At 44.3% G+C, this 14,875-nt stretch overlaps 1 protein-coding gene across 1 annotated transcript in view; it reads right to left on the bottom strand.

Moving 5' to 3' along the window:
• Window positions 1-808: 808 nt before the first annotated feature.
• MARCHF4 (membrane associated ring-CH-type finger 4) overlaps window positions 809-14,875 on the bottom strand; it is a 111,715-nt gene continuing 97,648 nt past the window's right edge. The window contains exon 4 of the mRNA XM_056861537.1: window positions 809-1,188. Within this exon, the coding sequence (XP_056717515.1) occupies window positions 827-1,188 (362 nt within the window). The 3' untranslated portion in view covers window positions 809-826. The remainder of the gene's footprint in view (window positions 1,189-14,875) is intronic.

Below are 14,875 nucleotides of genomic sequence, written 5' to 3'. Positions count from 1 at the left end.
GAAATTAAATCAGGCAGTTACATTTCCAAACCTCCACAAATAAAATACAGTGTTTATGAATGAGATAATTCAAGTCGCTGAAACCTGCAGTGAGGAAAGGCATAGAGATCACCAGCTAGTGGCTTGTGCTTTTAACGCTTGTACAGCTTCAATAAAGGTCACACACCGCTCCCAGTGGCACATATCCTGAAAACCTCTACATGGAAGTAAATCAGGAGCTTTTTGTGTGTTGTATGGTAGAAACTGGGCAGCGCCTTTACTTGTATAAAATAACTATAGCAATACGACTGCCATTTCAGCTTGAACACCCTGTGGCATATGGACACAGAATACTTTATGCATTCAAATACTTGAATCCCTGGTTAATACAGTTTGAAAAATACTCCCATCTTCCTTCCTTCCTTCCTTCCTTCCTTCCTTCCTTCCTTCCTTCCTTCCTTCCTTCCTTCCTTCCTTCCTTCCTTACCTACCTACCTACCTACCTACCTACCTTTTTTCAATGTGCGTGTGTTTGTTTAAAGTGTTACCCTTTTCTTGTCATAAGACCAGCTGAATGCCCCAATGCCCCCCTCAAGCCTCCGCCCCACTTCAGTTTGTTTAGTCTGTATTGCACTTGTTTGTTGTAATTTTTAGTGACCGTAAAACCTTCTCCTTTTGTCAGCATGTGTGTGTGGCTCTGCCTCCACCATCCTCGGCTGGCCAACGGCCTCTTGTGCCCCTTGTGCAGCTGCAGAGGGCCAGGGAGTGGGGAAGGCATACCATGCCCCCCAACTCTTGCATTCCTCTGCCAGTCTGTGTTGTGTTAAGGCCTCCTGAATTCCTTATCTCAGACTGTGGTGACTCTCATCACAAGCTCTCTGTTTGAGTTTGAGTGACTTCTCTGTTCATGAGGCCTCAGATGGCTGAGTATATGCAAGATGGTATAAGCACAGTGGTGGTCAGACAAGGTGCCCGTGGGGTGACTAGCTGCCCGGGCCGCGCTGTCGGCTGCAGCAGAGTTGCTAGCTGCACTATCAGTGGAGGATGAATGGTTATTCTGAGAGGAAGTTCGTTGGTTGGTCCTGGTCCCCATTTTTTGATCCTCCAGGTCCTTTGTTTTGTCATAATTCAGCACTTTCCACTGTTGATTGACTGCTTGCCATCGTTTAAAAATCCGGTAAACTGAGGGCCCTTCATGGATGATCAGACCTATAGGGTAAGGGAATGGTTGGGTAGGAAAGCGAGAGAGAAAGAAAGTTATAGCAAGCTACGCACCTATCACTCAACTTCATAGCATGCATACCTTTCTCATTTGTTTCACACTGAGATGTGGAAAGGACAGAGAGCTTTATATTTTATACCTGCCTTTATACCAAATAAGATCGCAAAGTGGAGCCTTCACAGCATGGGAATCACCTCACTGGAACAGACCTGAGTTCAGCATTCTACAGTAGTCAGCAAGGCACACTAGGAGCTCTCCAGTAAAGCAAAAAGATTTCCCCCATCATTTCTCCTGCTCGTCTGATATTCACAGGTATATTGGCTCATATTTGGGGTTGTGCTGTAATACAGGCTTCATTACTGTGGTCTCACTTTTAAGGTCTTCCTTCCTCCACAAAGCCTGCTGCCGGTGCCTGCTGCTGGCAATATGGGGTGTGTGTGTTAGATTTTCTGCTTTGGACTTGTGAGTTTACTGCTATAGTTGATCTATATTGCTGGCCTCCCTAACCCCCACTGCTGTATCCATATATCAATCTGGGATTTATTCCATCTGCTCGCCTAGTTGTAGTTTTATGTTTTACACTCTAGAGGCATCTTAGGTAAACTAGAATATGGTTATAGATTATTTTTATAGGGCTATTTTAAATGTTGTTTTAATGGTTTTATTGATTTAATGGAATATTTATATTCTTGTAAGTTGCTCTGAGCTCGGTCTTGGCAGGGGAGTACGGGGTACTAAGTTGAATAAATAAATAATGGTTTTAAAATGGGATCTGAAGCTTAGAATAAAGGCTTACATATATTTCAGTTTTATTCAGTGATCAATAAGCGAGTATGGTGCAGCAAGATGAACAAAACAATTTCACTTGACACATGTGTTGAACCCTCTGCAGGTCTAGTCTTTTCTGGCGATACAACCTCAGGGTAGGAAGATCAAAGGTCTCCTAGTCTTATACCAGGATCAGTGTTACTGAAAATAAGGCTGGTGGATTCTCCAAATGCAACTAATGCTCAGATCATTTCACAGTTATAACTGTCAGTGAACCTCATGTTACGGCATTTGATATTTGCTTATCTGACAAAAACAATCAAGATAGGCACTGAAACTCAGTCAAATTTCAAATTCTGAATCAACATTTTAAATAAAAATTGAGCTTTGCATAATTTAATTTTTTTTTTTAAAAAAGCAGTTACTTAATATCTATACTTAACTTCTTTCTCTTTAGGACAGCAACTATATACAATTTTATTATCTATCCAATACACAAAGTTGTTTGAAATACAGTTTCTTAGATACATATGGGAGCCATGAATGAGCTAAAACAAGCAATGGTATGTCCCCCAAATATATGGGAATTCCTTGATTTGTAGATGGGCTTTGTTGGTCTGACATTATGTTGATTTATTATTTTTACTATTCTGTGTCAAGAGCAGCCTTGAGCAGTTTCTCTGAAGAGGTGGCACATGGATACTCCAAACAAACAAACAAACAAACAAACAAACAAACAAACAAACAAACAAACAAACAAATGCAAATACTAGATTAAAGAACTGATCTGGTCATCAACTAACATGAACCAAGCTTAATAATACTTATAGCCCAATCCTAATGGGTGGGGGTGAGGGGAGGGGTTTGGAGCATGACCCCAGTGCTGATGTGACCCCAGTGCTGGCATTAGAGCCACTTGCGCCAGCTAAAATGGCACCACCAGCAGCACTGGGCACTTATGACAGCTTTGGGGAGCTGTGTGGCAGTGCGAGCCTTGGGCACTGGTTCAGCCTCATCAGCAGCATTTTCCTGGTGCAGAGGCTCATCAAAGGGGGCGGTCCCAGGGGCAGAACTGATGTTAGTCAGTTCCCAAAGCCCTTTTGGCCTGGGAACACCCCTTTTTGCAGAAGCCGAGTTACGCCTGCAAAAAGGCAGGTATAGCCCCATGGAACTCTATGCAGAGTTCTATGGTTTTCTTGGAAGAGGCGCTCAAGCTGTGCTGTCCCCAGGGTAAGACCCCCCCCCCATTAGGATTGCACTCTTAATGTCTGTATAATGCTTTCCAGCACTGATGCTGCAATACTCACAAATAAGGATCCTGAAATCAAATATATTTTGCTCATAATGACCCATTTTCTTTGGAGTTGAGGGTAGGGTTGCCAGCTCCCACTTCACCACCAGCAGGAGTTTTTTGGGGTGGGGTTTGGAGAGGGACTTCAATGCCATAGAGTCCAACTGCTAAAGCGGCCATTTTCTCCAGGTAAACTGATCTCTATTGGCTGGAGATCTGTTGTAATAGCAGGAGATCTCCAGCCATCACCTGGAGGCTTTCAAAACTACAAACAATAGTGCTGTATAACTAAGAGCATACAAGCTAAGAAAAACAGCACAGGCTCTGTATAAAGAAATACAATGATGTATTCAAAAGGTATGTAAACACACAGAAATTTTTTTCCCTACTAAACTGTACACACGGCACAATAAGAGTGAAACAAGTAGTTCGTAGAACTAAATATAAACATGAAAACTATCTATTAATGGCTGTACACAAAAAGAACGGGAGACCGCAATGAAAAGTCAACTCCGACAATCAGGTAAGTTGGTCATGAGCAGTAGAGATATGAAGATGAATCCAATTAATGGAGTAACAGTAGACATGCGCAGTAAAGATGTAGAAGGTAATTCCAATGTCTGGCAAAAAATGGTCATGCGCAATACAAAAAAGGACGTATAAGCTGGAATCAGCCTATCATTCATCCAAAAAAATAGCCATATTGATGTTATGATAGAGATCATGATTACCACTTGAACCTGTCGGTCATTCAGAAGACAGCACTGTCTGTATGATATTGAATGATTAGTGGCTGAAGAAGCACTCAAGCAAAACGTGATATTATCTAGAAATCGCGTTCTTGTGATCCTTACTACGGCATATACTATCATAACATCAATACAGCTATTTTTTTGGATGAATTTTCCAGACCTTGGAATTACCTTCTACATCTTTACTGTGCATGCCTACTGTTACTCCATTCATTGGATTCATCTTCATATCTCTACTGCGCATGACCAACTTACCTGATTGTTGGAGTTGACTTTTTCATTGTGGTCTCCCGTTCTTTTTGTGTACAGACGTTAATAGATGGTTTTTATGTTTATATTTAGTTCTATGACCTGCTTATTTCACTGTTATTGTGCCGTGTGTACAGTTTAATAGGAAAAAAAAATTCGGTGTGTTTACATACCTTTTGAATACATCATTGTATTTCTCTATACAGAGCCTGTGCTGTTTTTTTTAGCTTGTATCACCTGGAGACTGGCAACCCTAGTTGAGACTTTGTATGTTCACTTTGTTTATAATTTAAAATAAGTAGTATTTGGTGTGTGTTTTTGTGCTACTGGTAGTTTTCAGGTTAGTCAGGGTTGGTTAGCGTAGTTAGGCCTTAGGCACTCCCCAAGTAAAAGAACAACTCATCTCTTCTCCTGTGACCCTATCCTCCCATATCTGGGCTTTCCTGCCATACCTGGACTAATGCATAGAGCTAAGGGACTATGCAGGGAGCCTACACCACAGCCTGACCAAGCATGGAAGCAAACCAGGCACTACCCCGGACCAAGCTGTATGGAGCCAGCAGGACTTTGCATACATGGCAAGCAGCAATATGGACCCTGACAAGGAAGTAAACTGGAATCCATCTTGGATGTGGTTGCACAGCAAGAGGACAACACTGACCTCTGGACTCACCTGCTACCCCACCCTGAGCTCACCCTCCGAAGAACTGCTCATCCAGACAATGGACAGCACATTGGGACGTTTTGCATAACCATCAATGCGGCTGTCCTATCAAGTTCTACTTGACAACCCAAGCATGAGGACAATCGCATTCCCCTGTCACTCCCTGCATTCCTTCCCTGGGATAGCCTGGGGCCAGGCTAATCCCATGACCCAGATCCTCCTCCTTCTCCCTCACCCCCTCTAGTTACTGATAGCTGCTCAATATCACAATCACCCAATACCTGACAGCTATCAATCTCATCAACTCAGCACCCTGTCTTTCTCCCTGGAATTCCCCTCCACTTGAGGAGCAATCTCTGAGGAGGGAGTTCTATAAGCAGGGCACCATCAAATACAAGGCCTCATCTCTGGTTGCACCCCTCTTTAGCTCTGACAGCAAGAAGCTACTCCAGCAGATCAAGAGTCAGATGTGGACAGTTCAATTTATTTTCAGCCCTCAAGCTCATCACAGATATTAATGAGCAAGCTAATTCCAAAGGATGGCTTTTAAAAATCTGTTTATTTTTCTTCTAAATCATAAGTGTGTATGATCCCATGCAATTAATAATGTGATGCAGATGGATGGCCCAGTGCATCAACTAAGTACCTGTTTTCCTAGTTAAATCGAGCTTCAAAATATTTACTAGAAATTTACTAGAAACTTTGTTTTCCTTTGCGGTAGCCGGGATCTAAATTACTTATTGATTTCTCAGTACTGAGCTCAGGAAGCTGTAAAATTAAAAAGGAACCAAAGCAGAGGAGTGGGTGTGGAGAGGCAAATAATGCCGATGCATTTCTGATTGTAAAATATGAAGAGTGAGCCAAGGAGCCTACCAGTTTAACAGCAATTTGCAAGAAGCTCTAGGATTTCATCAAAATAAATCTGAGCTTGTTGGTATTAAGCAGACACGGGTATTCCTACGGTAGCCGCAGAAGCTCTTTTTAGGAAATCAAGTACTTACATTAATACTCAGGGCCCGTTCTCATTTTCAGTTTTGTTCTCAAGTATGTCTAACCTAAGTATATATGAAGCTATCTTGTGACAGAGAGACCCATTTAACCCAAAAATACTTATTCTGCTAGGCAGCATCATATTTGTTTTGCCCTCAAGTCACAGCTGACTTATGGCAACCCCATAGGGTTTTCAAAGCAAGAAATGTTCAGAGGTGGCTTGCCAATGCCTGTCTCTGCATAGTGACCCTGGTATTCTTTGGTGGTCTCCCATACAAATACTAAACAGGATTGACTCTGCTTAGCTTCTAAGATCTGATGAGATCGGGCCAACCTGGGCTATCCAGGTCTGATCTCATCAGATCTTGCAAGCTAAGCAGGGTTGGTATTTGGATGGGTCACCACCAAGGAAGACCTTCTGCAGAGGAAGACAATGGCAAACCACCTCTGCTTCTCACTTGCCTTGAAAAGATCCTTGCTGGGGTAGTCATAGGTCAGTTGCGACTTGAGGGCACACACTCAGGTATAATTCACAGAAAAATACATAGGAGGAACCATTGGGAAAGGACAGGGCAACACTTTCTGTGCATTTTACTAAGCAAGCAAATGATTCAAAAATAAAGAACTAACATGAGATTTTTGGTTATTGTATTCAGATGTCTGGACCCAAATACAATTTTTCACTATGGCTAGTAGCCACTGATGGACCTATCCTCTATGAATCTGTCCAATCCCCATTTACCCATTTTCAATGTTTTGATATCCAGATACCCCTCATTTATTATATTAACTATTTCTAATTTGGGCACAATCAGTGGCCTGTTGCCACTTATTACAGCTATTAACCTGTAACAACATATATTTGAAGAACAGGACCCCTGGGACAGTTGGCTAACATGCCCAGTCCAAAAGCTTAGTGATCCTACGCACATATGCTCAGATTGGTTAAAGTGGCTCTGGAGAGCTGATGTTCTTTCCTTACCTTTGGGAGAAAATATCCAATGCTTCTTATTTGCATATGAGGCCCAGGAAACAACAGGAAGATATAATTGCTCTTTAATTCCAGACTCTAAAAACTAGAGTTTGGGGAGAATGGATGAAGGTTTTCTCCCTTCAATGATTTTCCTGATTTCAGGCATTTCTTTTATGTTTACATAACAGTTTTATGAGTGCTGATTATATGAGTGAACCCATATCATACAATTAATTGTACAGTTTCTCTACTTAAAAGGTATATTGATCAGATGTTATCTAAGTTAATTGGGAATATTTTATTTTCACCAAACCTAACAAAATATTCCACTATAAATATAATTGTGATCATTTAATAAAGAGCAACCAGTTGCTCAGAATTGTATAAATACTTTAACATAAAATACAATTACACATTAAAGGATACACCTACACATAAAGTACAATCACACATTTAATGATATACCTACACAAAGGTAATATTCCACATCTAGCTGTTCTTTGTGGATCAACATAAAAGACGATCAATGTAAGAGGTGTTTCCATTTCCAGTCTCTAAAACAGTTACTTTCTCTTCCTTAGATGTATCAGGAATTCAAGGGACAGGAATATGTCCAGCCTTGACAATCAGTGACAATTACAATCCTCAGTGATAAATCTCGGGTGGTAACGATTAATAACGATTAACCCCATTCATCTATTAGCCATAAAAAACTCAAGATTCTTAGAAGTCTCTTTGCTATCTCTTTCTTTCTGTCTCTGTTGACCCTTCCTTGATAGTTATTCACCTATCAGCTTCTCGCTTTCCATTCTCCAGTTGACTCAAAAGGTAGAATGATTCAATCATCTGTAAACCATGACCCTATGGGAGTCTTCAGGAACTGTAACAAGTTGATACTGCTTTTCACCAAGTCTTTGGACTCCTTTCCCCTCATTATTTCCCCAGAGAGTCATCCCTTGACACCATGAAACTTTAAATAATCACATTTGGCTAGCAACTACCTCTATTCAGAATGCTGGGGTACAAATATTAGCCACTGCACATGCCCTCTGAACTCAACAGAGCAATTCCACTCAGAACAAAGGGGCTATAAAATCACGGTGACCTGCATGATTATTTTCTTCTTGTCCCCTTTTTGTTTTTGCATATCCAGTGGTGAGCCTCAGAACCTTAGTGTGAATCTTTAAACCTGTTTTGCGATCCAAACTGGACCTTCAGATTTCAGAATACACACAGAGGTGCTGGGATTAGGTTATTTCCTCCCCACACCAAACTTGTGCAGAAGTGAAATGCTGCTCTTGTGTGTGTGAGTCATTTTTCTCCTTCTCTGCCTATCCCCCCATCAAATATGTAAAGTATTATATACACGTGGGCGATGCATGAGACCGGAGACGGAGTTCCAACACAACTGCTTTATTAACAACTAGAAGTGATTTCAATGTTAACTGTGGAACTCTGACTGAAACCTCACAACACCCTGGCTTATATGCTCACCCAACCACCCAGAGCCACGCCCCTCAAGTCCGCAATTGGCTGGTAGTAGTCCATTGTCCAATGGGAGTTCAGGAGTAAAGCCAAGTCTGTGACTGGGTGGCTTTAGACCACTTTCCAATAGGAACACACAGGCGAGGAGCCTGGAGCAGACTTCAAGCTCAACATAACCCTTGCTCTCTGCTAAAGGATGAGATTAATTATGCCAAAGCTTATTCCGGGCCTGTATATTTTAAATAATGCACATAAGAGTCAGCAAGTAGTGCTAAAATAAAGCCAGCAATAGGCCTGACAGAAGAATATGAATTGTGAGTGTTGAAAGGCAGCTCCTCCATTAATGACCCTTCTCATCAAGCCAGAAAGATCAAGTACCGCATATCAGTTTTAATTGGCTATTGATTTCTTCTCCCATTACCTGTGGTTGTGCAAAGATGCTGTCAAATTCACTTCATGACTCAGGTTTCTCCTGATTACCAGCAGCTGGAGTTAAATGGAAATATCTGAGGGCCAGCGGTTCCTGGCTTGCAAGTGATGCCTATAAAAATTGTCAGCTGGTGGTAACGGAGGTGGCGAGGGGGGGGAGGAGCTGAATGGCCTTGCATCTTCCCAGCTTTTTGAATGGAAAATGGTTATTCTTCAAACAGCTAAATCCAGTCTGGGTCTCACAAAACAGGGTGTGTATTGTGGCAGGGGACAGTATGGAAACTGCCAAAATGCAAAGGATTGGTAAACCAAAGTTAGCCTGCTGTATGATGTTATGGAACAAGACCAGCAGTTATAACCCAAGCAAATCACAACAATTGTTCTATGCAAAATCAATGCTTATAATTCAAATCAAGTTGAAGGTTGTCATGATATTCATAGTCATATCATATAATAATGAAACAACAATTTCCAACAAAGGCTACAAATTCAGTTACAACTGTAACATAGACACTTGAGTAAAGTTCCTGTTTTTTTGGAAGGTATCACGTGATCGTGATGCTCTTTGGCGTCTGTAGCTTTGTGGTTCCGATGATGCCCCTTGTAGATTGGGTGTGTGGCTTTACAGGGGTCCGGTTATCGCCCTGTTTCGACCCTTTAGGTCTTCCTCAGCATGAACCACTACAATATATATCGCAATATTAAAATCTTACAATATTGCTATGTATTATAACATAGTCATTCAAAGTCTTATAGGCAAATTGGCATTAATTAAAGGAAAAACATTCTATTCATTAATCCTTATCTTAGTCTTTTTTAAAGAAGGATACACATATTACTGATAAATTAACACAAATCCATAATAGTCTATGAATTATAAATTGTCAAAGAGATCTACTTACACGCTAGCTGTTAATAACCTGCTCTCATGTTGGCCGGGGGACAAAGTCCTCCCTGAACCATTAGCACTTCCCGTGGATAAAGCTTACTTACTGATTGCATGCATCTGTGGAAATTTCCCTTAAAGCTATGGTGTGTCAATTGATAGTGCCAAGTCAAACATAACTGCTGAAATTATCTCTATTAAAGGTAACAGGTCATATCAGGTGCTGTATTATGCCCATGAGGATATAACGTGTTAAAGAGGTGGATGTATTTAGTCTCTTGGCGTCTTAGTAGCAGATCGACATCTGTCTGTCCCTTTCCATGGTTTGCAAACTCCCAGGTGTCAGGTGTTGCTTTGCACAGTTGCAAAGGTGTTGCTTACAAGGTTGTGTTGTTTTGCAGTCCTGTTGCAATGCTATGCAAACTTCTCAGCTGGGAGCTTTGTGTGTGGGCAGCAAGCTCTGCTCAGACATGCATATTAAGGGTGGGGGGACCCCTTTCGGGGCCCATATCTCAGCCCCCCCGACCCAATCTTTACAAAACTTGGGGGGTCTTTCAAGAAACGTCCTTTGAAGCTCCGCTGAAAGTTTGGGACCTCTACCCCCAAAAATGCCCCCCCAGAGCCGCGGAAAGGCGCGGTTGTGTTTTTAATGGCTTTATTCGGCCGAATTTTTCCCCCGAACTTTGAATTCCTGCCGAATTGCACGGACTCGAAGCAGGGGACTTCGGACTTCGGCATATCCTGAATCTAAATGGGCCGAATTCAGCCAAATCCGAACGATACCGAATTTTTAAAAATTCAACAGCCCTAGCTGCGCATCTCTTTTGACAGCTGTGGGGATAGACTTCCCTACTTTTTGCTCCAAGTGGACGGTTTCATGAGGGAGCAAGGGGCTACTTTCACTACCGAAGCAAGTTGGGTGCGGTATGTGGCCTCGCTACTGGAAGGAGAAGCGACGGCTTGGGTGGTGCAACAGTTTGATCTCCGCTCCCGTGCCCTCCGGACCCTGGATGACTTTATGGTCGTGCTGAGACGGCGCTTTGAGGATCCTTTCCAGAGTGAGCGGGCCAAGATGGCTATTCTGCAGTTGCGCCAGGGGACTAAACCAGTCATGCAATATGCAAATGATTTCCAGCTGCTAGCCAGCAAAATCATAGACTGGAGTGAAGCCACGCGAGTGCAATACTTGGGTGAAGGATTAAACTCTGAGATATTGTTCTGGGCCTTCATGCAAGGAGACCCTCCCGATTTGGAGGGATGGATTTTACTGGCAGTTGAAGTGGAGAACCGCCGGCAGTTGCTCAACTTGGCCAGACAGCGCAAGGCGCGAGACTCAGCCCATGGCCGGAGCAAGCAGCCCAGAGAGGGGGCTACTGGCCGTCAGGGAAGCCCGCCGCTCCGACTGCGGGAGAGGGGAGCCTGCCTCGTTTGTAGCAGACTGGGACATTTCGCGGCCACTTGTCCGTCCCGATCGGAGCGGCCGCCAGCCTTGCCTCGCCCGGTGACCGAGGAGGCGGTACGGGCTGGAGGCAAGGATCGTCGGAAGAGTGCAATGGGTGGTAAGCAGGGACCCACTGCCCTCAACCTTGCTCCGACTGCCCAAAAGGGTCAGCTTACAACATCACTCGATCCTACGGGATCGCAGATTACAAATGAGACTGGGTCGAGCCCGGACAACTAGTCAGCTTCTGAAGAGGAGGGAGCTTGGAGTCAACAAGCAAAAAACGAACCGGGTCTGCTGTAATCAGAGCTCCGCAGCAGACTGTTTCAGCCGAGAAGCCGAGAGCTCCACAGATGGTGAGCGAAATGGGGGAGACTGTATTTCTGGACGTTGTATTACAGAGTTATAAAGGGGGCCCCCAAATGAAAGTGGAGGCTTTAATAGACTCGGGGTGCTCACGAACCTTGATCAGTGAAGAGACTTTCAAGGCTTTAAAAGTGAAAGCCGTGCGCTTGCCCCAAGCCATCCACTTTGCACAGATGGATGGCAGTGAGTTTCGGGGAGGACACGTTGACCGCCATACGGGCCGAGTGGCCATGGGGGTGGGGTCGCACTGGGAACAAATTCATTTTACCATTGCTCCAGGTATCAGGTATCCAGTTGTACTAGGAGCAAATTGGCTGCAAGGGCACAACCCCACCATCGATTGGGCAGCCAGAACTATTACCTTCGCCCAGCCACAGTGCGACCGTCACCTTAAGGAGGTAGCTATCAAAACTAATGCCATGTGAGTAGGGATTAGGAGTCCCAGTACTCCCCAATTGCCAAAGGAATACGCCGCCTTCGCCGATGTTTCCGATGAAAGGGAGTGTGATGTACTACCCCCCCATCGTAAGACAGACTGTGCTATTGAACTGGTGGGGGAAGGCAAACTACCGAAGGGGAAGATTTACCCCATGAGTCCAAAAGAGAAGGCGGTACTGCGGGAATTTCTAGACAAGAATTTAGCCCGTGGGTTTATTCGACCCTCCACTACTCCATGTTCGGCTCCCGCCTTTTTCATGTGAAAGAAGATGGGGGACCTGCAGTTGTGCATAGACTTCCTCAGACTCAACGCGGTCACCCAGACTAATGCCTACCCCATTCCATTGATTCCAGATCTACTCAGCCAGCTGAAGGAAGGACACATATTTACAAAACTGGATTTGGTCGAAGCTTATTACCATGTTCGAATCCAAGAAGGAGATGAGGGGCTGACGCTGACATCCCAGTTGCTTTGGGATGTTTGAGTCTCTGGTGATGCCCTTTGGGCTCTCTGGTGCCCCTAGTGTCTTCATGCAAATGATTATTGAGGTGTTACATGACTTATTGTTTAAAGGGGTGATGGTGTATCTTGATGACATTTTGATTTACTCCAAGACGTATGAAGAGCATGTAAAACTGGTTAAGGAGGTCTTGCAGTGCCTCCATGACAATCAACTATTTGCTAAAGTATCCAAGTGTGAGTTTCACCAAAATAAACTGACTTTCTTGGGATATGTGATCTCCCATAAAGGTTTAGCAATGGACCCTGAGAAAGTGTGAGTTGTGGAATGGGAGCCACCCACTACTCGCAAACAACTACAACAGTTCATCGATTTTGCAAATTTTTACCGGGGTTTTCTCAACAATTTTGCACAGATTGCATTGCCCATAACCGACCTATTAGAAATGAAAGGGAAGGGGAGTTTGGCGACCCTGCCTTCTTCTTGATTGGCCTGGATGCCAGACTGCCAATGAACCTTTGAGACTCTGAAAAAATTGTTGACCTCTGAGCCTGTGCTCAAGCATCCTGATAGCAAAAAACCTTTTGTTGTTCAGGTTGACGCTTCAGATGTAGCAATGGGAGGGGCTGTGCTACAAATGGGAGATGCAGGGCAACTTCAACCTTGTGTGTATTTCTCTAAAAGGTTTTCTCAGTCGGAACTGAATTGGCCCGTTTGGGAAAAGGAAGCGGCTGCAGTCAAGCATGCCTTAACAGTGTGGAGACATTTCCTAGAGGGGCAGAAATTCCTTTCAAGGTGTGGACAGATCACAAAAACTTGGAGGCTTTGAAAGGGACACATAAGCTTACAGCCAAACAAGTGCATTGGGCTGAATTCTTCTCGAAGTTCCGTTTTGTGTTAAAACATGTTCCTGGCAAGCAGACTCTCCTGGCTGATGCTCTATCCTGACTCCCCCAATACCAGTGTAAGGTGGAGCGCCCAACTGACTCTCTCTTTACCCCAGAACAGAGGGGGATTGTGCCTAGTTTGGCCGTGCAGACTCGCTTGCAAGTGCAGCAGTCCCTTAACGTGAATGGGGCACCGGACTTGGCTAAAGAGCCTCCTCCCATGGATCAGCCAACTGGCCTCAACCGTGAGGGATTGCCGGTTTTCCCCAAAGTTGCACAAGCAGTGTTGCCCCTGGAGGGGCTGCCGGATCCTTTCAAAGCAGCCAGAGCCTGGCCTTGACAGGAAGCCAGCCTCTGGCCTGTAGATGCCAAACTCCCAACTTCAAAGGAAGCAAAGGCCTGACAGTGGCCTTAATCCAAGCCTATCAAGCAGAGGGCACCGCAAATACTCTCCCAGATAAGTTAACTCTAAAGGGGGGGGCTCTGTTTAAAGACAATAAACTGTATGTTCCTGCAACTCTGCCGAGGGAGGTGATGGATCGGGGCCATGGTTCCAAAGTAGCGGGGCACTTTGGTTTTGTCAAAACTCTGCATTTGCTTCGCCGGCAGTTTTGGTGGCTGGGGATAAGAACGGACCTGGACTCTTTTATTCGCAGCTGTCCCACATGCGCCACAGCGAAATGGGTGATGGGAAGACCACCTGGACTTTTAAAGCCTTTATTAACGCCTTCGGGGCCTTGGGAGGTTATTGCCATGGACTTCATTACCGATCTTCCCCCCAGCCGGGGGAAGTCAGTACTTTGGGTGGTCACGGATCTGTTTTCCAAACAAGTACACTTAGTTCCTTGTACGGGTCTGCCTTCAGCGCAGAAATTGGCTAAACTTTTTGTGTCACATGTCTTCAAATATCACTCGTTTCTGCACAAGGTGATTTCGGACCGCGGTAGTCAATTTGTGGCTATGTTTTGGAAAGAGTTCCTTAAGCTGGTGGGGGTGGAACAAGGACTATCTAGTGCGTACCACCCCCAAACCGATGGACAAACTGAACATGTCAATTCTGTGTTAGAATGCTATTTACGTTGCTATGTAAATTACCACCAAGACGATTGGGTAGATTACCTGCCTTTTGCAGAATATGCCTACAATAATGCAGTTCATCAGTCCACAGGTTTCACCCTGTTCCAAGTGGTCTATGGCAAGGACTTTGGGCCTTTTGGTAACATGGATTTCTCCGGGGAGGGGGGCTTCCCTGAGGTGGCGGACTAGGTAGATGTGATATGAAACACCTGGCCCTGGTTGCAAAAGGATCTTGAACGGGCCAAAAGCCAATATAAAACACAAGCAGACAAACACTGTTCCCCAGAATGGAACATTCAGGTGGGGGACCAAGTATACCTGTCCACAAAGAATCTGCGCTCCTTACGCCGTGTAAGAAGCTGAGTGAAAAATTTGTAGGACCTTTCCCAGTCTCTCGACGTATAAATGAAGTCACAGTAGAACTCAGTCTGCCAAAGTCCCTGAGAGGGATCCATCCAGTGTTTCATGTCAGTCTCTTAAAGAAACATGTCCCTGCTCCAGAATGGCATCCCGAATC

Source organism: Euleptes europaea, chromosome 15 (assembly GCF_029931775.1).
Source record: "Euleptes europaea isolate rEulEur1 chromosome 15, rEulEur1.hap1, whole genome shotgun sequence".
Taxonomy (NCBI): domain Eukaryota; kingdom Metazoa; phylum Chordata; class Lepidosauria; order Squamata; family Sphaerodactylidae; genus Euleptes; species Euleptes europaea.
The sequence above is the reverse complement of the archived record's forward strand: the minus strand, read 5'-3'. Positions and strand labels throughout refer to the sequence as shown.